General features: G+C 50.3%; 1 protein-coding gene across 1 annotated transcript; it reads left to right on the top strand.

The window, feature by feature from the left end:
- The first annotated feature begins 1867 nt into the window (after positions 1-1867).
- DGAT2 (diacylglycerol O-acyltransferase 2) lies at positions 1868-22867 on the top strand. Its single transcript, XM_083834181.1, has 8 exons — positions 1868-2023; positions 8235-8354; positions 9092-9199; positions 10045-10115; positions 16029-16233; positions 19968-20142; positions 20470-20672; positions 21443-22867. Exons 1-8 carry the CDS (start codon positions 1984-1986, stop codon positions 21595-21597), a joined length of 1077 nt encoding a protein of 358 aa, XP_083690307.1. The 5' UTR covers positions 1868-1983; the 3' UTR covers positions 21598-22867.
- The last annotated feature ends 2310 nt before the right edge of the window (positions 22868-25177 follow it).

The following is a 25177-nucleotide window of genomic DNA, read 5'->3' as shown; positions in this document are numbered from 1 at the left end:
TCTGGGTGGCCGCCAGTTCCCTGCCCGGTCGCGTGAAGGCAGCCGCTGTCCTGGGGCTCGGCCGTGCCTCCATGGGTCCAGGATTGATCTTTCCTTCTTCCCAAGAAATATAGTGTCATCATTTGTGCCTCCAAGTCACGCGTCCGAGCTGCTGCTCAGCCTGATGGTAGCCTTGGTGCTCCTGCATGACCCTCTGCTCCATTAAACAATGAGGTTTTTATTAATTTTTTTATTTTTATTAATATATATGAGTTTAACTCCCATGTATTTGTGAGATTTTCTCCCAGGTTGGGACCCTACTCTGGCGTACGGAGCAAGGAAATGATCAAGAGTTGGAAAATTTGCCCCCAAATTGTACAACAAGGTGGATATCCAACAAGAGAAGGGCGATGGACAACCCTTAACTCTCCGAAGGTCTCAGCCCACTAACAGCAAACTAACACCTACCTATCCACTTGGCTCATGCTGTCACCACTTGGCAATGTGATTTTTTGCAGGATTTTATCCTGGTTATGGTAAGAAAAGCTCCCACGGTCTTTTCTTTGCTTGTGGGTAACCCTAAGCCAACGGAGATGTGCAGGAGATCATTCCCCTTTCACTCAGCAGTATTTTTGTCAGTGATTTCTTTCTATTCCGGGCTCCCCTTTGGAACTCTTATCCAAGAGCTCTTGGGCAAGACCCTTTCTACAGACAGGCTCTCGTAATTTTCCATTTTTGTACCGATTTCGACAGGCCATTACAACCCCTGGAAGACGTTCCTTCGCCAAATGGGGAGCAAACAAGTCCCGGGCCAGCTCAACTCCAAAAGAGGCGATTGGGAAAAGCAAACAAACAAACAAAAAAATTTTCACCTCTGAATCTGCAATTTAAGCTTTCCACAGCTGAGAGTTGGCTGGAAATGTGAATTTTTACGAAACACTTGGTGGACTTGTCTCCTCGGGCCAAAAAGTGGCAGTTTTGCAGCAGCAACACCAGGAGCCACCGGTCAAAGTGCTGCCTCAGCAGGGCACAAACCCGACAAAGGCAGGCAAAAGTTGAAGCATTTTTGGGGGTGTTTAGGTGATCGTTGCTATCTGTCTGCCATGTATAGGGAGCCCACAAATGCTCATTGCTTTCAATGGGGTTTTCCTTGCAGTATCTCAAAGCGCTTCTCAGACGCAGGTTGGTTTTATTTCCTCCACATTACAAAAGATGAAATGGGGTTGAGGAAGGGCATAAGCCTGTTCCAGAAGTGTAGAAAAAAAAACCTTTAACAACAGGGCCAGACATGACCCCATTATAGGGAATCTGGTTTTATTTTGTGGGATTTGGGACAGACTGACCTGGCCCCATCTGTAAAAATACAGAGAAATTGCTCAGCAGATGAGTTAAGTTAGTACCTTAACTCCTAAATAACACCTGGATGGCTATGGATGCATAACTCAGCAGTAGATCCTTAAAATTCCCCATTAGGAGAACAAAATGAGGTTTTCGGGGTGGCTTGGGCATACCTGCAGGCTGTCACCCGACTAACGAAACCCAGAGGGCTGCCGATAAGCACATTTCTAGGATTCTCTCTTAATTTCGTGATCCTTCCAGGAACCCAGATCTCCCCAACCCCGCTGGGGACCCTAAAATCAGCACAGAGCAGGGCGGGGAGAGCACGGGAGCAAGAAACGGACCCCGAAACCCCGACGTGCACCCCGCTAACGAGGGTCTTGGGGGATTACCCCCCCCGATATGGGGTTGGTGGCTGGGAGAAAGAAGCAGAGAGGGGAAAAACCTTGGGGTCAGGGTGCTCCCCCCCCATAGCCCAGCGGTGCCAGGGCTGCTCCGCCCCTCCCCGCCTTCTTCCTCCTCCTCCTCCTCCTGTCGGGGCTATATAGGGATGCGCTCCCGGCGCCTTCCCCACGCCCCGGCGGCACCGGGCTCCCCAAAAAATCCCCTCTAGCCCCCTCTGCCTCCATCCCATGGGCTCGGCCAGCACCTGAGCCCGGCTCCGCGATGAAGACCATCATCGCCGCCTACTCGGGGGTGCTGCGAGGTACCCGGGGGGGGGGCGAAAAGGGGGTCGGGGCCGAGGGGATGTTGCGGGGCTCGGCGATGATTTTAGGGACCCCGTCCGTCTTCTGCCTGCCTCCAGGGTTGCTTTTTTTAAGAAGGGGGACGGGAAAAAGCGCTGTGCAATGCCTGGGGGGGGGCTCCCTGCGGCAGCTCCCCCGCAGTTTTGCTTTTAAGGGACCTTAGGAAGCCGGGCTGCTTTCCTGAAACTGCTGCGAAAACCGGGGCTGCTTTATCTAAGGGAGGCTGCACCCTGCAAACATGTGGTACTTGCTTCAAAACAGGCCTTTCCTCTTTTATTTTCCTTTTTTTTTTTTCTGCTGGTGGTGGTGGGAAGGGAAGTGTGCCTTTATCAGCGCTGCCGGCAGAGCGGAGTGTGCAGCAATGAATTCAGCCCGGTTTTGTAACGCTGGCGCTCACATCAACAGGTTTAAATCAAAATAATAACAATAATAATTAAAAAAAAAAGTCGCTATTTCTTAGTGTTTTGCAACGAGGGGTTCAACGCTCCGTGGGGAAGCGAGGGTTTGGGTTACAAAGCGCAGCAGAGAGGGATTTTTTTTAATTTTTTTTTGCTTTTGCACCCTCGGTGACTTCCTCGGCGAGCGAAGCGAGCTGGGTGGCGGCGGCGATACCCTGCAGACACCCAACGCTTCCTGTTGCAGGCTGCAGAGGAAAGTATGGGGCGGCCCAGAGGTTTTGCAGGAGGAAACTCGACAGTCTTTAGGGTTTGCTCGTCAAGGTCTCGTAGCTCTCCTCTGATCTTCTGGAGGAGCACCAGGGCTTGCAAGCAGCCAGGTTTTTTTTTGCAGGAGGGTTTTTGCGGAAGCTCACCGAGCAACCCCTGTGCTGCAAAAGGCTGCAAGAGCAAACCGGTAGTTCCTCCTGGGCTGCAGAGACCTGCGCGAGGCTTGTTGGTTGAGCAAAAATCCTTCGCAGGGGCTGGGAGGAACTGAACCTTGGGGAATTAAGCCCTCTGCTCTTGTTTTTGCCCCGTGTCCTGCCCAGCCCTGCATGTAGGTGCCCAGCCCCGCATGTGGGTGCGGAGCTATGCCAAAAACATGGCACCCCGAGATGTTGGGGGTGCCGTCAGGCCTGACTGTAGGATCAGCCATGAACTGATTGGGAAAAGATCTGAGTGCCTTTCCCGTACCCACCTCTGGTCCCTAAAGCAACTTAGCTTGTTTGTGCAAGGAGCAGGATGAGGAAGGTCGCCCAAATTAACAGCAAGCCAACAGTTAAACTGAGACCTAACTGCACGCCAAGCGCAGAGGATAAATCATTCAGGAGACCTATAAAATATGTAGGGCTGACCCGAGCCCTCAGCGGCCGCCCCGTTATGTGTTAAGGATGGATCTGGGACACGTGCATAATGCAAAACGGAGCGTGGTTTAGGGACAGCGATTGGCCTCATCTCTAGCTAATCCCGCTTAGTGGTGGAAAGCTGCCTTAGCTCTCCTCGGGTCAGTTCCTTCGAGGTGCCTCGTGGGGGTCTGGCAGTGATATTTGTGCTTCTTTCCTTGTTTCTGTGTGTGCTGTGGGATCCTGCAGCTCTCAGACGGGCAGAGGCAGTGCAGTGCCGTGGTTTGTGCACAGGACCTCTGGCGCTGCTCGGTCATGGGTTTTTACCTCTTCCACCACCTCCAGGAGTTAGAAGAAGCCTGTCAGGCTTCTCGCCACCTCCTTGGCCGTCCTTCCCAAGTCTGCTGCCTGTGCAAAGGCCTGCTGGCCTCTGTGGTATGAGCCGGAGCGAGCCACGCTGCCCTCTGCTCTCCGGCATCTGGCTTTGTCCCAATGCCCAAGCACCGGGCATCATCACCAATCTGTCCCTACCCTAATGGATTGGCAAAGTGTGACCATTCGTGACCATTCCTTTAAAAAAAAACAAAAAAACAAACAAAAAAAGCTGGGTGCTGGCATCTGCCTGTCCATCCATCCCTGCAGGGGACCTCTCTCAGGCACCAGCCCCGTGTTGGGGATAGCAAGGTCCTTGGACCAGTGCCTGGGGGTTGATGGCACTTTTGAGACCCTCGGGCTGGGTAGGAGGGGGCTGTCGCCTTCTCTTGCCCTGACCCACTTCGGGCAGAGGCTGCCGAGGCGCTGCCCTACTTCTCTGGCAGGGCAGCGAGGAGGTGCTGGCTCTCAGGAGGGATGCTAGCGTGGTCAGAGCACTCGAGGTTGTCCTTAAGCGTCTGTCCTTATCTTATGTCACCTCCTTTCCTTCCTGGGCACACCGATACGATGTAGTAGCATGTTCCCTTCCTCTGTCCTGGACAAGCCCTGCTGGATTAACCCCCACCTCAAACTCCTGCCTGCTCTGGGTCTCCTCTCCTGGTTTCCTCCCTTCACCCCCAGCTGTGACTGCTCGGACCCAAAGCCAAGCTCAGGGCCACCAGAAGATACGGATTCACTGCTGGATAAGTGTCACAGCAAACTATTTTATTCCCCCTGCAGGATCCCAGCTCCCTTCTGGTGGGGCTGACATAAACGGTGCTGTCACACGTCCCCGCTAGCTCTGTCGCTGACCTCCGGAGACATTTACTGCAGCTAATACAGGATTATTTAGGTGCACATATAAGTGCCGTGCAGCTGCGTACAGGACAGGATAACTGCACCCCACGCCGGCTTTCCATAGCAAAGGTTTGTGGTGGTAGATGGGGAACCAACAAGGCTGGAAGAGCAAAGATCTTGTGTCCTGCAGCTGAGTCAGCCCAGCCCTGGAGCACCTTCTGTTGCTCGAGGGGTTTTTACAGACATCACATTCGATGTGGCAGCCTGCCGTGCAGGCTTCTGCTCTTGGACGGGAGGCTGGCTCCTCTCAAGTGTCCTAGTGTTGGTTTGTTTAGCTTAGTTTTGTCAGCTTCGTTGCTGAGGTTGTAGCTCCAAAAGTCCACTTGCACCTTATGTTCAGCCACGGTTTTCATCCAAACAAGCCGGGTGATGCAGCGTAACTCCTGGCTGAGAGTTAACGTGCTCGTGGTCTTGTAAACGTCGTGGTTAAAAAATACCCCGAGAGCTTGTTAAAAGCCAGGCTGTATCTGTAACGCTTCTGCTTCCTCTCGTCTAACCCAGCCTGCTGCCCGAGTGCCGTGGGCTGGGTTTTCTGGTGCCCACGTGTCGAGCTGTGTTTATTTCCTCTCCTGGAGCCTTTGGGTCTGCCTCGGTGCCTGGATAAATGGCAGCGCTTGATCTGCAATTAGCTGTGGTGGAAGCACTCCAGATGCTGTCCCTGGCTGGGTCCTTGCTGCTGGTGTGTCCCTCCTCCTCAGCCAAACCCTTCACTGTCTCCATGAGCCCCTTGGTAGCATCTCCTGAGCGCTTCTGGAATAAAATAAACACACTCAGCCCATCACCAGCTGGGAGATGGCTATCTAACAGCCCTGAGCTTCTTTGGAAGGCTGCTGCCACTCAGCAGCAGCGAGGTCTCCTCCGGAGAAGTCACTTTTTTTTTGGCCATCTCGCCACGTAGCATCCTCCCGAGCTGCCACCAAGGGAGCTCAGCATCACCCCCGAGGCCAGGGATGGTGGCGTTGGGATCTCTGCTGCGTAGGAACGGGTTGCCAGGGGTGTGAGCCCAAACAGCAGGCTGTCCTGTTCTGGAATGGGCAACCATCCATCAGGACAGCTGGAAAAGGTCCTGGGGCTGGCAGCAGAGGAAGATGGGGGGGCTGCGTTGCCCCAGGATTAAACATCTTCCCTGGGGAAAGGACTGATGCGGATGGATGCCAAAGGCTGGGGGGTGTGCTGTCCTTCTGCCTCAAGGTTCATCACGGGTATGTCTAATAGGCCTTATTAAACTTGGTTATGAAGCTAATGAGCCCCCTGATGATTAGGGAAATTGCATCTCCTTTGCTTGTTTACCCTTTGGGTTTTTGATTTGTGAACAGTGCTGGGTGTCAGCCTTCCTGGGAAGGAAGGGGTTTCCTTCAAGAGCTGCACCCAGGTACCAGTGTGGGATTTTGCCCCTGAGTTTAGTCCCAAAGCCACGTCTCTAACTCGTCAAAGCTGTTTTGCTCCATGCCAGGTCTGGAGCATCTTCTCCAGCACGCCTGCTGGCTGCTGAGGCTGGCAGAAAGAAGCTGGGGGCTGCAAACCCCACGTGTGAAGCCTCCTTATCCTTAACCAGGAATTTAGTGTTAATGTAACGTGGATGCCCGTGGTATCTACTGGATCTTCTGGCGTTGGGAAGCTTGACTGCTGCTGAGGATGTTTTTGCTTTCAGCAAATAGCTGCCCCAGGGCACCACTTGTCCAAGGCAGGTGCTCAGCAGCCTGCTCAGAGCTGTTGAACCTCTGCCTTCCCTCTGCAGGAGCTGAATGCTTGATGTGGTTTGAGAAATTAGACGAGAGATTGACTTCTGCTACCCAGTCTGGTCTATTTGTGGGGCTAGTGATGCCTACAATTTGTTAAGCATCTAGAAAACGCTGCAGTCCGCATTCATTTGGAGGGTTAAACAGTTGTTTTCTCCAGGGGAAGGGGATTTAGGCGATCCAGGGCTGGAGTGTTGGGTTCCTTAGTCCAAAGATGTTTCAGTACTGTAGCTGCAGGTGCTGGAAGGATCAATTACATGGAGCTGGGCTTTTGTTATGGGTCACAAACCAGCTCTAAGACTTTGGGCTTATTTTGAGGATGTAGTGGTGTCACTGGCCGTATCCCTAAAAGCTTTGCTCCTGGAAACAGACTGGCCAGACCTCATTGCGTTTCCTTCTAGCTGGGAAACTCTCCACTGTGAAGAGAAAGGTACTGGTGACAGCATGCTTAACCTCACCTGGGAAATGGGTTTAGTTATTGCTAGGAAAAAAGAAAAAAGCTTTCTTGCCAGCTGCGCAATAGGAATGTATAACTGCAGAGATGCAGCTTGTTTGATACTGAGTTCAGGTGGAAATCCAGATTAAATATCACCTAGGCAGGAGTGAGCTGGCACTGAATTTAGGCTGCAGCTCCCTGTTGGTGTCCTTTAGTAGCAGAAATACTCGGGAAGGCAGCTCTCAGTCCTCAGGACCATGTGCAGGCTGAGAAGCACTGAAGAGGAGCAGCAAAAGGAGCTGCAAGCCTGGGGCAGGAGATCTGCAGGTGCAGCCACGGTGCCTTAATCCTGCTGCCTACACTACCAGCAAGAGTTAGCAAAGGTGGTAGAGGTGTTTTGCATAGTTAAAGCATGCATTAGTGAAGCTTTCTTTGTAGAAGCTACCAAAGCTCTAGAGGCTCTTCTCAGCCAGATTCTTACTGCATGAGCACTTGCTGTGGTCCCCACCACCAGCAGCGGCGGCAGCAAGAGCAAGAATTGAATGCATTTAACGTAATAGCTGCTTAGCAGCACTGCAGCCCTTCTAATAACAGGGAAGAAAGGGAAATATGTAAACACGCCTCCCAACTTGCTCATAGGCCAGCAGCTGGATTTGCATTTTAGCCTGTAATTAGGGTGCTCGTAAAACACAGTAATGAAAAGAAGTGAAGGAAAACCCACTTGCAGGTGCTTCTTCCTGGAGGTTGTCTGCAAACCCTGCAGTGAGAGGTTCCTCAGACAGAAACCAGGTCTTTCAGTTCAGTTTTTGACTAGGCTTCTCCCCACTTGAGCGGTTGAAAACTCTGAAAAGTGGCTTTCAATCCTCCTTCCCCCTGTACTGGTTCAGAAATATGCTGGTAGTTTGCCTTGCCCTTGGAGCTGTGGATCCCTGAGGTCTTGGGCTTCAGGAGGCTGGAGAGCAGAGCTTGCCTTGGGCACGTGCCTGATGAGGAATAGCTCAGACCACAGCCTGCGTGCGCTTGCCTGTGATTTGGGATGTCAGAGCTTTATTTTAGGATAAAAACTCTCATGGTTTTCCCTGTTACCAAACACCGCTGCCAGGAGCTGGCAGTTTGCAGCAGGGGTGTGTGCTGTGACGTGTTAGCGCCCTCTGAGCTTTCATGGCCAGGTGAGCTGGAGGCTTGCTCAGCTGGGAACTGACGTTACCCATTAAATCCCTGCCAACATCCCCAAAACAGCTGCATGTTTGCAGATGGCAGCACTTCCAAGGTGCTTAAACTCCCTGGGAAATGTCAGCCCCTGAGAAGCCTTGCTCCAAAAGCAAACTGCACAGATACTGATTTTAAAAGTCTGATTTGAGAGTATAACATTGCAATCTTTACTCACCTGTAAAAGCAGTGCCTGTGCTTGGTACACAAATGTAACTTGACTTTTATGCTTTCTCTAGGTACAGGGTCAAGCATTCTTTCTGCTCTGCAGGATTTATTCTGGCTATCCAAATCCAAAGTAGAGAAACAACTGCAGATCATCTCCGTGCTGCAATGGGTCCTCACGTTCCTTATCATGGGTGAGTAGCACTGTGTGGCCTGAAGCAAAACCTTTTGGCTTTTAATGCAGAAAATGTTGACTTTCCTCAGCCACTGAAAGTTATGTTACAGTTTCTGGGGCACATGGCTATCGCAGAGCACACTCGGGGTGATATTTTGGCAAGGATGAATTTGCCTGGCTCTGGAAAAATCACAGAAGCCGTGGATGTCCTTGATGCCTACCATACAAGCAAGACTGAATTCAAGTGCAGAAATGAGCTGACTGCAGTCAGTCAAGCAAGTCTTGCCGTTCCTTTCCCGATAATTTGTGATAAAAGCCCAATATTTGTGGGTGGGATCTCTGGCAACCTGGTGGGATGGTTGGTGTAGAGCTGGTGTAACGACCAGCAGGTTCGTGTAGGTGAGGAAGAAACTCCTGTGGTGTATGGCCATGAAGAAATCTTGGTGCTGGTGGAGTTTTTACTCTTGCCTGGTAAAGCAGCTGGATATATGAGAAAAGAAACACTTGCAGACACCAAAAATTGGGTGTTTGTGCACATTCTTCAAAGCAGGTAGCCTTGGAGGAAGCTCTCTCAGTCCCAGATCGTGATTTTTTTTAGCTAAATCTGATTTGATTGAGGATTAATGACATCAGGTTGAGACTAAGACTTCATTACAGAAGGGTCAAAAGGCAAGAGGCTCTCAGTGCAAGGGTAAATGCCCTCTGCAGCCCAGAACCTGACACCACTTGGTTTTCTTCTTTCTTTGCCCTGTCCAGGTATTGCTTGCACTTTAATCCTCATGTACATACTGTGCACAGATTGCTGGGCGATCGCTGCTCTATATTTAGCCTGGCTGGTGTTTGACTGGAACACGCCAAAGAAAGGTAAATAAGACAGAATCGATCCCCGATACCTGTGTCCTTGTCTCCCTGTTTGGACAAAGCGGCGCTTCCTCGTAATGGGTGACTTCCCTCCTCGGCATCACCCGCTGGGAGCTTTACTCAGTGAAGCGTACAAACGTCAGCCCTCGGCAGGAGCAGCGACTGCAGGCTTCGTAGGCACTGCTGCTCGTGCAAGACGGTGCTCACAGCCCGTCGCTGCGATGGGTTTGAGGCTTAGGTTCTCACTATCAGGAAGATCTGTACCGAAATGAAAGATCTTGCTGCCCTCTCCAGCTCTTGCAAGGTGCAGGTAGTGGCACGGCCATTAAGATACGGCCCCCCTGCAGAGGCTGTGTTGCTGTGAATAAATGGGAAAGTTTTATTTCTGTTTCCTAAAAGCCTGCAGAAACCAGCTCCGAGACCCACTGCAGCAATGGCAGGGAGCTTTGGTGATTCCTTTCACGGCCACATTTAAGCAATGGAGATTTGTGCTAAAGACTACTGAAATCTTCCAGCGTTTCAGCCTTCCTTCCCCAAAGGGGAAATCTGAGGTTAACCTCGAGCTGTTTCTACCTTGAGTTGTCCGACACCCAACTACGGCAGAATACCAAGTCTGACCCACCCCAAATTTGTCATCAGGCCTTGCTCAGCTTGTTGAAGTACCTTAAAGTCCTCAGCACTGCTGGTTTCACCGGATTTTAGTGAACGGTGTAGGTGTCACACTCCCTTAGAGGAAAGAAGCTGTTGATTTCCCCAGGGAGGCAGCGACCTGCCTGGAGCCCTCTAGGTTTCTTGGTGGGTACCCAGGTGGAAATGGCTTTAAAAGTGTTTTTTTATTTTTTCTCCAGGTGGAAGAAGATCCCAATGGGTGAGAAACTGGGCTATATGGAGGTACTTCAGGGATTATTTTCCAATAAGGGTAAGCACCAGCTTGTCTCTGTGCAATGAGATTTTCTGGTTTAGACTCAGTTTTAACAATCTCTGTGAAGATGACTTTGGTCACTCGCTATTTCTATCCATGACACTGAACTGTAAGCAGGACATGGCTTATGTAGCATTGCCATAGCACTGCTTGGAGCAGCTGTGATTGTAAAAATAAATAAATAATAATAATAAAAATCTGGAATACATTGGTCATGATGGTAGGATCATGATTTGCAGAAGATGCTGCTTCTGACGATTTTATTGCCAGACTTCTTGAGGCAATCTGACTTAAGAAAAAGGAACCTTACTGCTACCTCTAGCTTTTTTTTTTTTTCATGCTGCAGCAATCCTGCTTTGTGCCTAGCACTTGCTCTGGTCTCTACTTGTAAACCTAGCTCAGCTCTGGTCTGTTTACCAGTTATTCCCATAGGACAGCAGGGCGGTGGGTAAGAATAACCGGGAAGCCCATGCACCAAAAGCCTTATTTCATAGCAATCAGTGAAATTAGTTCTAAACTCTCTGGTTTGGGGTGTTGGGGTCCAGTGGTGGGGATATCTCCAAGTCCCTGGTTTGTGCTCGTACTTTCCCTGGTAGTTCAGCCATCCTGCAGCCAGGATGGGGCTGCCAGCCTGCTCTGGGGGCTGTCGAATTCACCAAAGGAGTTGGAAGGAACCAGAGGGCAAATTCAGCAAGGGGGGAACTTGATGCTCCTTTGGAAGGACACACAGGTGGAAGGACTATTATATAAGGCTGTTGGCAAGCGTTTGATCAGGCCGAGCAAAAGGGAGGCACCTAAAAGGGAGGCTATTTAACGAGCCACCCTGCTCCAAGGGAGTCCATTGCGTTGGAGAATCCAATTCCTGCAGGAAGCCAAAGCAGCACAGCCTGGATTCCTTCTTCCCAAGTCACTTGAACTCCCAGGGGCATGACTGTGCTGCCAGCCAACGAGCCTTTTGCCACGCTCTTGCTGCTCTTAATGGGTAATTCTGGGAGGTTTAGGTGTACGTGGAAAATATTGCAGCCGCACAGGCTGCCAGGTCGGCTCCATAGCTAAAGGGGAGCAGAGCAGGCTGTGGTGTGGGAGATGAGACTTTGAGGGCTTGCCACAAGCCTTGATATTGCAGAAAACCAAAGCAGGCAAGTTTCGCCTGGAGACTTTGAGCCAAGGGGGCCACCGCTGGTGGCTGGTCCCATTGTGTGACCGTCCCTTCGCATGGCACCCATCATCCAGCCCTGTGGCTCAGCCCCACCGTGGGTATTAAAAGCTTAGCAAACACTGGGCTGCTCAGGTATGTGAACTCTGCAGTTTTAGGTAGATAAACTGAATTTCTTTGCAGTTTTAGGTAAATCCTTGCTAGTTCGCGCATTTGCAAGGTCCCCTTCTGGCTGTAATTCCCTTGTTGCTAAAGGGGTGGAGTTGTGCAAGGTTTGCAGAGCCAAATGGTAAACGGGAGCTGAAGGGCAGAACAGGTGGGATGGCAGCTTCTGTTTGGGCTTGTGGAAGGCCTGGGAATTCCTTGGATAAACTATTTATCTGTCTTCATTAAGTGGGAGATTGGTGTAGAGACAAATTGTTTGAATCTTCTTCTGGCTGCAAAATTCACCTTGGCTGGATCCTCAGCTGCCTGTAAGGGCTCAGCAGGGCTTGGTTCCTCCCTTGGGCTGGCTTGCTGAGGTCTGCACTGCCACACGTGCACTGAACACCACGGGGGCAAGTCACACCAGTGCCTCAAACAATTTTGCCAGCAGCTCTCGTAATGTCCAGCTTGCCTTTTGCAACCTCTGCATGCAGAGCTGTGCGCAGGTACCGCCTGCAGATTTAACCCATAGTCCAAAAAACAAATAGGAAGTAGCTTCGTAGATCATTTCCCAAATCATTAGAGCCACCTCCCATTTCTGCAGCACCAAAAATGTGGGTGTGGAGGCCAAAAGTCTGCTGTCCTCGGAGGCTGCAGGTCTGGGAGCTGAGGTTTCCTCATGCCAAGCTGCTTGTGAGCTCAAGCTGGAGGACCAGGCAGGATCTGGCCGGGCTGAAATGTAACTGGCATCCACCTGACAAAGCTGTGTGTCGTAACTTGGGGCTAGACCTGCTGCAGCCCTCCGCGGGCTTGCTTTACGGGAGTAGCTGCGGGAGAAGCAGGCTCTGCTCTGGTGTGGTTGTTTAGGATGACTTGGCTCGGTTTTACACTTCACTGAGCAGCATCTGCCTCCTGAAACACCAGGGCTATCGTACCCGGAGGTACCCAGGTCGTGTTTCGTAATACCAAGTGGATCTGGGAACCAGCCTGAGTTTGCAGGAGCTCGTCCACGCTCGCTGGGGCTTCGTGCGGCTGCTCCGGCGGTGATGAGCTATTTTAGGGCACCGGGAGCTTAAGTTCGTCTGCTGCTTAGTGGCTGGCCTTGCAGATAGCGCTTTAAGCGCTAAGCAGCGCACAAAGTAGCTGAGGAAGCTGCCAGGGAGCTAAATCCTGCTGCTGAACGGCCAGGTGGGACCCGAGCTCTTGCAGACGTGGGCATGGTGCTGCGCCTGACTCGACCCTGCAGAGGCAGGCGAGGTCTCAGCAGCTTCCCTAGCATCTTCCACCACCCAAAGGTCTTGTTTAGGCAAAAAGGAGCCCTCCCCTGTGCGTGTAGGAGCTGCTGCTGTTTATCTCCAGGGCAAATAACACTTCAGATAGCGATGACGGCAGACCTTTGGCTCTTGGTGATGTCAGGCATTGAGTGTTCGCCAGATGCGTGTGGCGAGACCTTCTCCATCTCCTGCTCAGCTGGAGGTTTTGCTTCCCGTGGGGGTTGTAGTACGTCGGTGATACCCAGAGCCTGGAGGGGTCTCCAGGTGCTGGTTTGCATTGCTGGGAAGGAGAGAGCAGCTTCTTCCACCACGCAGCTGGGTGGGATGCAGCTAGCTGCAGTCCTTCCATCGTTTTGCAAGTTTAGTTGCGGATCCTGAAGGAGGAGCTGTAAATTCCTGCTTTTTGCATGCTTCAGTGGCTGCTGTGGCTGGATGTGAGCACTCACCTAAACAACTCGTTCATTCTGCTCTTTGCTGGCTCCATCTCTGCAGCCCCCTTCCTCCACGCTTGCATGCATTATTTACTCCTGTTCCTGCAGATATAACCGGCAGTGCTGTTCTTCGGGTCCGTTTGGCACTCAAATATTTAACTCTGCTTGGTTTGTTTACCCCGATTACACGGCTTTATGGCTCCTGCAGGCAGGCTTAGATCTGTTTGAAGAAATTTGCCTGTGCTAATGGTCGAGCAGGTGGATGGACCTTTGCTCCCACCGCGGTGTGCTCAGTCTCAGGCTGGGTGTGTTGGTGCAGTGGGAAGCGATCAGCCTCCTAAGGAAAGATTCGCTTGTGCTCAAGGCCAGGAATAAGTGCTTATAGCCCTTACATTCCTGTTTCTAAACCAAGTTTAGGGAGCCATCAAGGCTCTGCCTTTGCTGGCAGCTCAGCCCTGGGCTGAGTTTATGCAACAGCAGCTCTAAGCAACACTTGCAGGTGTTGCACGGGCAAAAGTGGCTGGTGCCTGTGGTGTGGGGCTGTCCTGGCTTGAATTAGCAGGAGGAGGATGTTCTCCATTATATAGATCAGCCATGAAACGTGTTCACCTTCTGCTGGCCCATCTCTCATGGGGCATCCCAAGCAGGGCAGCGGCAAGTGTCTGGGACAAGCTGCTGGGGAAAAGCATCAATGTGAAAGGCAGAACGACTTTGAGCCTGTAAATCCCTGCTGGGAGCCTCGGGAAGGGCCTTCGGAGAGTGAGAACCTTTCTGAAAAGGCTCCCACCTCTGCGGGAAAAATCAGGCACGGCATTGCTCGCACCAAGCAATGTGCAGGCAGCGTGCTGCCGAGCACCAAGCGTATCCTTGCCAAGAGAAGCACAACTCTACGCCTCTGTAACGGGAGATGTTGGCAGGCAGACAGACAGACTGACTGACTGGTCTGGCCGGGCTCATGCAAGGAAGGAGCTCCACGTGGGAGCCGGGTGTCCTTGCACATGGCCGAGGGGCTGGCAGCAGCAGGACAGCACGCGTGGTGTGCCTCCTGCTCCGGAGGGACAAGGACAGCCCCTCTGCTCCAGGCACCTTCCTCTGAGAGCAGCGATACTCGGTGCAGAGGGAGGATGAGGTGTTGGGTCTCTCCTACAGCTGAGCAAGACGTGACGGATGGAGGGGTTACTTGTCGTGCCATCGCTTCCTTTCCCACCACTCTTCCAGGGAGAGATGTTTTCAGTCTGTGGTCTTGGAGCCCAATTTGTCCAAGGTGGTCAAAGCAGAGGGACAGTCCTCGCACCCTGGGGATGAAAAGCAAAGTCCTCTCCTAATTAAGCAAAAAGGGAGAGGGTTAAAGGTGTGACATAAGCCATGAGGCTCTACGGAGCTGCTGCAACCCCAAATATCTGCAGACACTTCCCAGAGCCCCACGTGACCCCAAATCAAGAGGAAAGTGTGCAGGGGTCGGACACCCAGCTTGGCTAGCCCGCTGCAGCTGCTGTCTTAAACCCTGCAAATGCTGCAGAGAGCAGCAGGAGCGTGGGGAGAGGAGGAGGGAATGGCATTTCTGGGCACTCACTCAGCATGTCGCAACTGGGCTTCAGCTCCTCGTAGCATGATTCAACAAAACCGGCTCGCGTGCTGCTGCTGCCAAAGCACTTCTTGGCCACGGCGGCGGGGTACGTAACGCGCGGCTTTCCGCAGCATCACACCAGGTTTTTTCCTACAGGGGCTGACACAAAGCGTGACCTTTGCATGTACAATCAGGGGCTGCAGAGATGGTCAGAGCGTCGTGCTGAAGGGCAGCCGGGGCTTGTACGTGCTGCCCCGGTCTGAGAGCTGCTGGGGTGCAGCAGCCAGCAAAAAATGTTGTTATTGCAACTGGAAAAACAAGTAATTTTGATTTAAAATCCCTACTCCTGTATTAGCAGAGGAAACAAGGCTAGCATCTGGTTTTTCTCTGGGCTTTAGGGTACAGAGTGATGGAGCAGTCCTTTAATTTGCTCACTTGCCCTGCTTGCATACAGCCAGGGAAAGATGCTCTGATGCATGGGACCCTGTTACTTATAGGGGGAGGGAAATTCTCTGGCCCTAATGGAAACAAGGCATGGGTTGTGCTGTGCATGGTTAAGGAAATTTCAGCGTGTCCATGGTGTGAAAACAGAAGGGAATATTAGGTTAGGAACATTGCACAACACCAAATAGCATGGTCAATGCCACTGGAGCGCATCCTGCAGAAACCTGAGTGCTGCTGTGGATGGCTTGAGGTGTCTTGTTGGCTCTTTTGGCGTGTAGATCAGTGTGAAATCTCTTGAAAGGAAAACAGTTCCCAATGGTAAGCCTCCCCTCCATGCCTTTTTCCATCTTGGAGGGTGGCCAGAAGGCATGTTAAGCGGTTAGGTCTCTTTTCAGATATTAAGCAAACTTGCTCGTGTTATGGGACACTAATTATTTTTTTCCCTTCTCACTGGGGTGTGAGCCACTAACGTGCCGAGACGGGGTTTGGAAGGAGTCGTAGCCATGGCTAACAGGACCATGAAGAACTGGGTTGGCTTGGACAAGAGGCTTACAAGAATACCTTTGGGAAGAGTGCAGAAACAAAGGGCACAGTCTACTGCAACCAGCCTTTGTTCCTGCTTGGCTGCCTGTCCTCTTAGTGACTAAGATCAGTCTGTTTGTTCTGCTTGCTCAGTCCTAGGAGCCAAAGTCTAACCTGCAGCCCTTAATGCAGCCACTGAAATCCAGGAGAGCTGATATCCTCAGCCCTTGGGCTGTTCTCGGTGGGAAGGGGGACAAAAGTGATGGACTTGTACTGGGGACTTCTTGATTTATCTATTTTTTCAATTATTTTCCTTTTTTTATTATTACATTACATCTGCCTTCATGTGAGCTCACTCCGTTTCTTTCCTAGCTGGTTAAAACCCACAATCTGCTGACCACCAGGAATTACATTTTTGGGTACCATCCACATGGCATCATGGGCTTGGGTGCCTTCTGCAACTTCAGCACAGAGGCCACGGGCGTCAGCCAGAAATTCCCCGGGATCCGACCGTACCTTGCTACCCTGGCTGGGAACTTCAGGATGCCCATTTTGAGGGACTACTTAATGTCTGGAGGTGAGTGTAGGAGCTCTTTCCTTCTCCAAACCATGCCTTTGTCCCTCTTTCACGCAGATCTAGTGGAGGTGACGCTGCCCATTGCAGGGGGTTGGAGCTAGATGATCTTTAATCAAAAGCATTCTATGATTCAAGTGAAAAAATGTGGGAGAAACCTGTGCAACCCCTTCTCCCTGATAGCATCACACAAACATCACCTCCATAGATGTCAGACGGAAGCTGTGAATAAATGCTCAGGCTGCAAGGGCTGCTGCTTCTCTGCATTCAACCTTAGTTCAAAGATATTCTGGTCCAAGGGCGTACTAAAGATATCCGGTAATTGTCTACATCTTTCACAGCCACAACTATGTAAAACAAGTCATCCTAGTTGGTGGTAGGAGGTATTGGTAGATGAAGTTGCGTTGTGTGAAAATATCAAGAATTCCCTAGTCTTTGAAACATGAGCTCCTGGGTCTCATGGCACGAGGTGGCATGCAGCCAAGCTTCATGGTGGTGGTAGATGCCCTCTTCAACCAATTGGTTTTAGATGCCTGCCAGAATTACAGAATTTGGGTGCTCAGAAAAGCCCTTTTCCTGGGAATATTCCTGTAGATGGGCCACGGAGAATAAGCAGTGATATAAACTGCTGAGTGACATTTTTAGGTGTTGTTGGGTTTTGTTTTGCTATTTTTTTTAATGGACTCCACTATTTTAATGATGGAGCATTCATAGGTTATGACTGGGCAGAGGAAGCAGCGCTGATAACCTCCAGAAACAGCTCTTGTGTGGCCTGAACTTCCCTTTTGGAGCAAGGGTGCTCAAGAGTTAGGAAGAGATGAGGAAGTAAGATTTGAAAGACCGTGACATGAGCAATGAAGTAACCTTTTTGCTGCTCCTGGAGCAATCAATATATAATCAATACCATTTACCATCAATAAATGTACTTAAAAACAGGTATCAGCCTTCTGGCTGGATCTTAACTCGTGGCTGGGAAAAGTGAGGAAGCAGCAGCATTTGGCTTGTCTAGGTTTGACGGTTTCTAGATTACTGCCTTAATTAAGTGAGGGAGAGGAAGACTACTTAGACGTGGTGTACAAAAGGTGCATGCCCCTGCTCAGAAAAGGCAGCATCTGAAGCAAGCTGGTTGCTGTCTGCCTGCATTAGATGGAAATATTTTGGGAGTTCTGCAGGACAGCAGTGCATGAGAAGCTGGGATCTGCTTTCCAGACTATTGCACGGCTGTAAGCTTCATTCATCCATGCAGCATCAGCCATTCTGCTTAAAAAAGACCCTTTCAATCTGCACAAGGTGACTGGTAGAAGAAGTCTTGTGCCCATCCAGAGCCACATCCTAGAGCAGAAAGGGTTTCTTTTCTGGGGTAGCCAAGCCAGTACAGTTAAATCAGCGGGAAATCCTGCTCCCTTTGTACTTACTGGATTTAAGGAAGACTGTAGGTGTGATCTCTTGGACAAAATTATCTTTCTGAAAGCCATTATTTGTCTTTACTCTTCCTATACTGAGTCTTGAGGGTGTCATTGCAAAGGCTTGGAAATTGTTGCTTGCAAAGTACTGATAGTTCTCTGAATCCTTTGTTTTGTGGACAAACCACTTTGAGTGAAATCCTGGCAAATATTACTGTACCAATACACAACCTTAGCCATTTTGCAACCACTGTTGCATATTATAGTGTTACAGTGGAGATTAAAGCTACAGCAAGCCTCCTCTGAGGCACAAGGAGATGGCCAGAAAATCCTATATACTGTATAAATGTGCTAAAGAGCACAAGTCTGCACTCGCCACTTGTCTGCATGTCTCATCGCATTTCCTGGAGGAAGGATTTCCATGCTCAGTGCTGTGAGCAGTAGTAATCTCCTGCTGACAAGTGTGAGGGGGCTGAACATAAATCGGTGCTGCTGATAGCCAGGGCCATGTCGTCAGTGAGCCTTGGTGGGCAGGGCAGAAGTACCAAGGCTCTCACAGAGTCATTAAGGTTGGAAAAGCCCTCCAAGATCGTCTGGTCCAACCACCCCCCTGCCACCAATGTCACCCACCAAATCATGTCCCTAAGCACTACGTCCAACCTTGCCTTGAACAACCCCTAGGGATGGTGACTCTACCACCTCCCTGGGCAACCCGTCCCAATGCCTGACCGCTCTTGCTGAGAAGAAATGTCTCCTTATTTCCAACCTGAACCTCCCCTGGCACAACTTGAGGCCATTCCCTCTGGTCCTACCACTGGTTACCTGTGAGCAGAGGCCGACCCCCAGCTCCCCACCCCTTCCTTTCAGGCAGTTGCAGAGAGCAATAAGGTCTGCCCTGAGCCTCCTCTTCTCCAGCCCAAACCCCCCCAGGTCCCTCAGCCGCTCCTCACAGGACTTGTGTCCCAGGCCCTTCCCCAGCTTCGGAGCCCTTCTCTGGACACGCTCCAGGGCCTCGATGTCCTTCTGGTAGCGAGGGCCCCAAAACTGAACACAGCACATCCTACTGGGCGGCCAGCACAGCTGAGTCTTTCAGAGAAACATGGTCAGGGACAGCTGTAGCTGTGCTGAATGAAGTTGGATGGGTTTTTCCATCTTCAAATCCAGCCATCTGGAGAAAGGTCTGCTCCCCTGTGGCCTGGAGCTGGGGTGAGGTGGTGACCTTGGTGTCCAGTGTTTAAAGATACACACAAAGGCTTGCAGGCCTGCCCTGGGTAATTCCAGGGGACCCATTCATCACTTCAGTTCTTGGTTCAAGTGACTACCATGAGATGTGCAGAATCAGCTTCTAAAATTAAATAGCATGTACTACTGCCCTTCGTGGTGCAATGACCTTAAGTACTCGGCGCAGCTCGGACAAGTTGTGTGGATGGGAATGTAAATGATGGCATCTCGTTTTTCCTTGGCTTATGCTAGCCAAAAATGTGAGGCATGAGCAAGCTCAGACAGTAACTGTAGGGTAAAACAGGGGTAGAAGATCGCACTTCTTAATATTTTCAGAGCAATAGAGTAGAAATCAAAGGGTCCCTTTTTCATCTGGCTGAACGGGATCGCTGGAGTGAGGCCTGGTGCTTCAGCTTTGCAGAGCACTCCCTGCCCTGAGGTGCTGTGGGTGGTAGTACAGCCCTGTCCCTGCCAGCACACAATCGAGGAAAGGACCTTCCCAGGCACTCATCCCAGAATATGGACTTACCTGAGCACCTTGCCCTTCCCGTGCAAGGGCTTGAGATGTTATTTTGGAAGTTTGAATTATTTTTCAAATTAATCCATGCTAGATGTCTCTTTGTTTTTTTTTGTATCACTAAAGCATCCTCACAGGCTGACTTATTCTACTATTTGGTTTTGCTGAGAAACTGGTCAGATTCAGACTTGTATCCATCAAAATCACACAGCTGCTTTGCCTCCACCCTAAGGATAAACCAGCTCCAGTTTGCATGGAGGGAGGAGGACTTAAACAACTGTCTTGTGTATCGCTAAGCACAGAAGGAAATCCTTGCTGAAATCTTGCATTTAAAGGCAATTTTTTGAGAGCTGGTGGTGGTGGAGTTTGTCTATGACCAAGTCTAGCGCTGTCCAGTCCTATTAAATGCTTGTGTAGTCAAGGAACAGGCTGCCTGATAATATACCCAGCCCTTTTCCATGACCACAGGGAAATTTGGCAACTCAACCAGAAGCAGAAAGTTCATACCTTGATTGCAAGGGTAGCTGGTGTCTTCAGGATCATCCAGGCCGTTCCTGATCTTGCAGCTGGTTCTTATATCTCCCCCTGCTCTGCAGGTATATGTCCTGTGAACCGCGACAGCATAGACTACATCTTATCCAAGAACGGCAGCGGCAACGCCATCATCATTGTGGTGGGGGGAGCGGCGGAGTCCCTGAACTGCACCCCGGGGAAGAACTCCGTGACGCTGAAAAACCGGAAAGGATTTGTGAAACTGGCTCTACGGCACGGGTAAGAGGCAACCTTGACGTTCGAGCAGTACTGTTAGCATACAAAAAGTGGTCTCATCCCCTAAGGGAAATGATGTCTTGGATGGATACTTTCTGCAGTCTTGCTGTGTTGCACAGCTCCGTGCCCAAAGCCTCAAACACATGAACCTGTCCCATCTTCTGCCAAGTCTAGCAGACTTGCCATGTCTGTGTTTTGTGCTGCAAATAAAGCTCTGGCCAATAAAATCTGTGAGTGTGCAGCCTTAAAGAGTGCACGGCAACGTGTGGTGCTGCAATACTGACCGCAGCCCAGGGGCACGGGGGTTCTAACACCTCTCCATCCTTCTAGTGCGGACCTGGTTCCTGTCTACTCCTTCGGAGAGAACGAAGTGTACAAGCAAGTGATCTTCGAGGAGGGTTCCTGGGGAAGATGGGTTCAGAAGAAGTTTCAGAAGCACATTGGCTTTGCTCCGTGCATCTTTCATGGCCGTGGCCTCTTCTCCTCCAACACGTGGGGCTTGTTACCATACTCCAAGCCCATCACCACTGTCGGTAAGGTTTTGGGGTGAACATGTGTGCCTCCCTAGGTAGCAGCATACTTGAATCTGTGCCATATCCCCACTCTAGCTTGGTCTTGGGGTGTTGCAAAACTCCATTTATAAAACTCCGTTTTCCCTTCTTTATGAAACCTCCCAGCTCAAGTTGAGAATGAGCCACAACAGCTTCCAGAGGCTGCAAGACTCCCATCATACTCTGCCAGCCAGTTGAGCCAGTGAGCTCATTTTGGGCAAAATGGTGTCTCTGCTACCTTCTCTGCTCTTGGACAGCCAAAATCAGAAGCGGCTTGCCCTACTACTGGCAACGTGGTGCTGTCTGATAGCTGAGCCTTAATGCCAACCCTAACGTGTGCCTCTTGAGTCTTCTATTCCAAAGGAACAAGGCTCTTAGGGAAATAAGCGTTTCTTTGCTATTGTGTATAGGGGAAGTATGAGAACCGCAGCTTTTAGCCTCGGTTCCTGTTAATTGTGGGGGGATTTATCACTAGGCTGCAGGCAGCAAGTGGGAATTCCCCACCATTTTGCACACAAGCCCTGCTGCTCTTTGTGTAGCTAAAATGGAAAACTTGAAATTAGATCCTAGTGGTGGGATGGTTTTGCTTCAGAGCCTAGCAAAATTGGGGAGGCAAACATCTACCACGATGGCAAGCTGTGCTATGCCAGGGTGGATGTGCTGAGCTAATGCATCTATAGCCCTAGAGGACAGATCTCCAGGGCATACAGGAGCATTAAACCTAACCTGTGGGTTTTTTCCTTTTTTATCAGTTGGCGAGCCCATCACCATCCCCAAAATTGATAATCCATCCCAGAAGGAAGTGGACTTCTACCACAGCATGTACGTGGACTCCCTGATCAAACTCTTTGACAAGTATAAGAGCAAATTTGGTCTGCCAGAGACTGACGTCTTGGAAGTCAACTGAAGGGACTGGCTCAGCAGCAGCACCTCCTTCTCTCGGATTCAGCCCATCTTCTCCAGGAGTCCAAACTGTCATCATGCATTTGAAAGCATGTGTGGGTGTATGTGTCTTCTTAAAGAAAGTGTTTAAAGTATTGCTAGACCACTTGTAAAAATAATTATTAAAAAAAAAAGTATTTACTTAAGATAAATCCCATTACAAACATCTTTCTGTCCAAAAGAGCACAACTCCCCATTGCTGTGAGGATTTGGATGGGGGAAATGATTGCCTTTGTTATCTGCTCTATAATGCTGTTGGATTGCCAGTGGTGGATTAGAAGCATTCCTACATCTACTGCGCAAGCTATTTTGGGAGGGCAGCATCCAGCTGGTTCTCAACCAGAAAGTAGCAGGCTGATTTGACCAGGAGAGCAGTATTACAGGCGCGTTGCACAAGAGCCATGCTGAGACATGCTTTACCTAGCACAAGGGCTTCTCTGCTTCGGAAAAGCCCCTTCTGAAAGCACCAGCAGGCTGCCAAAACCCAGGCAGGGCACCTACCCTGCGCGGTGCGGGGAACCAAAGGATGTGTGAGTCTAGAGGACCTCGATCCATACAGCGTACCGGATACTTTGGTGGCTGTAACTTCACTTCTCGTGTCTGGAAAGTCACTTTAGAAGCAGGTCTGTCCCAGGTGCTACTTGCACAGTGGTACGTAGCAGGAAAGACAGGACTCCTTCATAGCCACGAAGCTCCGAGGACAAGTTCTAGGAGCAGTGGGACGGTGCAATGGTGTGGCCCCAGTGTTGCAGACCCTTAGGGTAAGCCAGTAGGGGTAAATGCAGCGGGACTGTTCGTGTTTTGGATCCCAGAAAAATCATTTGGGGAAAGCTTAGGAGTAACTTCTGCCCAAAGATGGCTTTTAAATATTCTGTCCAGTGAATGTAAAGGAGTAGCCTTCTCACGCATAGGATCTGGTGAGCGACTTTTTAAAGTGTTTATAAAATGTTTACGTGGCTGCTAACAGTGCTTGTAGTGAGATTTCTTCAGAGTACAGCGTGTTTGTGTAAACCTGAAACATTGCACTACTTGCATGTCTGACCTGCCTTTGCAAACGTTCGGTGAGTGTATTTTGAGCTCTAAAATGTGCCTTTCTTCCATGCAAGAGGACGGTACTTCACATTCCTGGAATCTTGCCTCTGACGACAAACGTCCATCTGTCATATTTGATAGACCGTTGTATTACAGAGTACCGATTTTTGTACAAATTTCTAGAAATAAAACTTGAGCAAAAACAGCGGGCTGCTTTGGTCTCTTCCGTGTTGTGGTATGTGGCTGGGTTCGTGTTACACCAATTATTTGTGTAATTGCAGCTGTGCCTGGGCTTTCATGGGGAGAAAAGGGGTTGGTCTGTTCAAAAGGAGACCCGTGCTTACCTGCATGATTCCCACATGATATACTCATGAGATTAAGAAAATCTTTGTGGTTTAAGGGGTGTGGGTGTGTAAGGAGCTACAGTTGACTACTTCCACCTCTGGACCTTGTTTGCTGAGCAGATAAAATTCATGCCCTATTGCTCCTTCCAGCAAGGGACTTTATTGCTGCTGCCTAGCGAAGGAAGAGCAGGATTGCATCCTCCCAGCTCCTGTCTGAGCCCCCAGCCTCCCTCCACGGGAGGTGCAAACACTCCAGAAATAGCACGCATTGCTGGAAAGTTCATGTGGGCTCTTTTAGTAACAAGTGAGGGCTTAACCTGTTGTCTGTCGGACTCGGGGGGGTGGTCTGTGAGCCTGTTATTTGCACAGGCTTAAACTCGCTATGGTGACACTGCTGCTTTTCACAGTGAAAAAATTATTTTTTTTGCCTTTTTTCAGGCTTGGCCATAGGCTTTGAAAGCCTCCCGGTCTAGAAGATAAACCTGGCTGCTTCCTAGTAAATCTGGTCCTGGTTTCTGCTAGCAGATACTAACGCTGGGTTGCTGTGACTTGGCTGGAACGGCGCAGGGAGGAGAGCCATGAAACTGGGAGCAGAGCCCTGGGATGCTCTGCTGCGAGCCCTCTGCGTGACCTGGGGGAGGACGTCTCTCTCGGAGCTTTCTCAAAGCTGCGTGCTCGGTTATCAAGTTTTATATCAAAGCACAGCTGCTGCTTGCAAATTCTCTAAAGCAGAGGAGGGAGGGAGCTGCTCCAAACAAGGACCCACTCCTGCGCAGGGCTGTGCTAACGAATCTCCTGTAATTGTCCCTTCTACAAGACGGGGCCAGCTCTGCCCAAAACTGGCTGTGCTTGAAGGGGACACCAAGTCCTATAAATTAAGGTCTAACGTGAAACTGCTCCTGAATGTTATTTTCTAGCTGCTTGCCACCCGTTTGTAGGAGGATTCTTTCCTTTGATCTCATCTTGTGCCCAAGGTCCGTGCTGGGCTCATGTTTCAAGCACTGTTCTGAGCTGATCTTGTGAACAAATGACGCCCTCTGAGCTGTTGTTTTTTTCTGCAGTCAGTTTTCCCTTCTCCAGTGGATAAGAGCCTTATCTAAAATTCACCTGGCCTGTGGTGTTTTTAGGGATTTTAACTGATTTAGGAAAAGACTATAGGCACCTATACAGGCACCTATATCTCCTGCTTCCTCCCTAGCCAACACAACATGGGCACTTCTTGGGGAGGGGGTGCCTTGGGTGTACACAGCACCAGGACAAGAGAGATGAAAATGTAAAATAATCTAAGCATTAACAGAAATTAAAGTTGCCACCTCTGACTCAATGGTGGCATGCCCCGGGTTGCTGGAAGGATGGAGATGGTGTCAGGAGCACTGTGCTCTTATTGCCTTCTTGTCCAGGCACCTTCTGTTGGCCGTAACAAGGGGTGGGATTCTGCTTCTGCTAGATCACATAAAGTTGTTCTTAGTACTTCTTTTTCTTTTCCTTTTACCTTTTTCCTTTCTTTTTCTTTTTTCTTTTTCCTTTTTCCTTTTTTCTTTTTTCTTTTTCTTTCTTTCTTTCCTTTTTTTTTTTTGAGAAATGGGCATCTTTGCTTTCTGGCGGACCTGTCTTGCCTTTAGCTAAGCAACTTCCTTTCCTCTGCTGTTGTTTAGCTTGGTGTTAAAGTGCATTTGCACTTCTCTGGTGCTTTTAGACCTCCCTGCAAGAGTCCTGCTGCCCCCGTCCCCTCCCTCAGGGCTTTCTGGCTTCAGTCTTTCTGCCTCTTTCTTCACCCCTTCCCAAGGATGCTCTTCCCTTCTGCCTGGGGCTGGGCTCACAAATTTGCCTGTTCAAAGGGGAAGGAAAGCAGCTGGGGGCCTTTCAATCTGTTTTTGTCCCTGTTTGTGCCTCCTTACCGGCTCAAAGAAGGGGGATTTTCACTGCCACCTCTTCTTCCTTGTGCTCTTAAGTAGCTTATGTCCTTTGCCTCAAATCAGAGCCCTCCCTCCAGCAAACAGAGCTGGAGAAAAAGGCTAGGTGGCTAATTATACGGAAAAAAGCATGGGAATAGGATGCAGGCCACCCGCAATGATTCCTGCCTCAACCACCAGCCATAGGGGATCCTGAGCACGTTACATAGGATTATTCAGCTGTTTTTTTCCCCAGCTGCAAAGCAGGGAAGTGATA

Source organism: Anser anser (assembly GCF_964211835.1).
Source record: "Anser anser genome assembly, chromosome: 1".
In the NCBI taxonomy this organism is placed as follows: domain Eukaryota; kingdom Metazoa; phylum Chordata; class Aves; order Anseriformes; family Anatidae; genus Anser; species Anser anser.
This window is presented reverse-complemented; position numbering and strand designations above follow the sequence as displayed.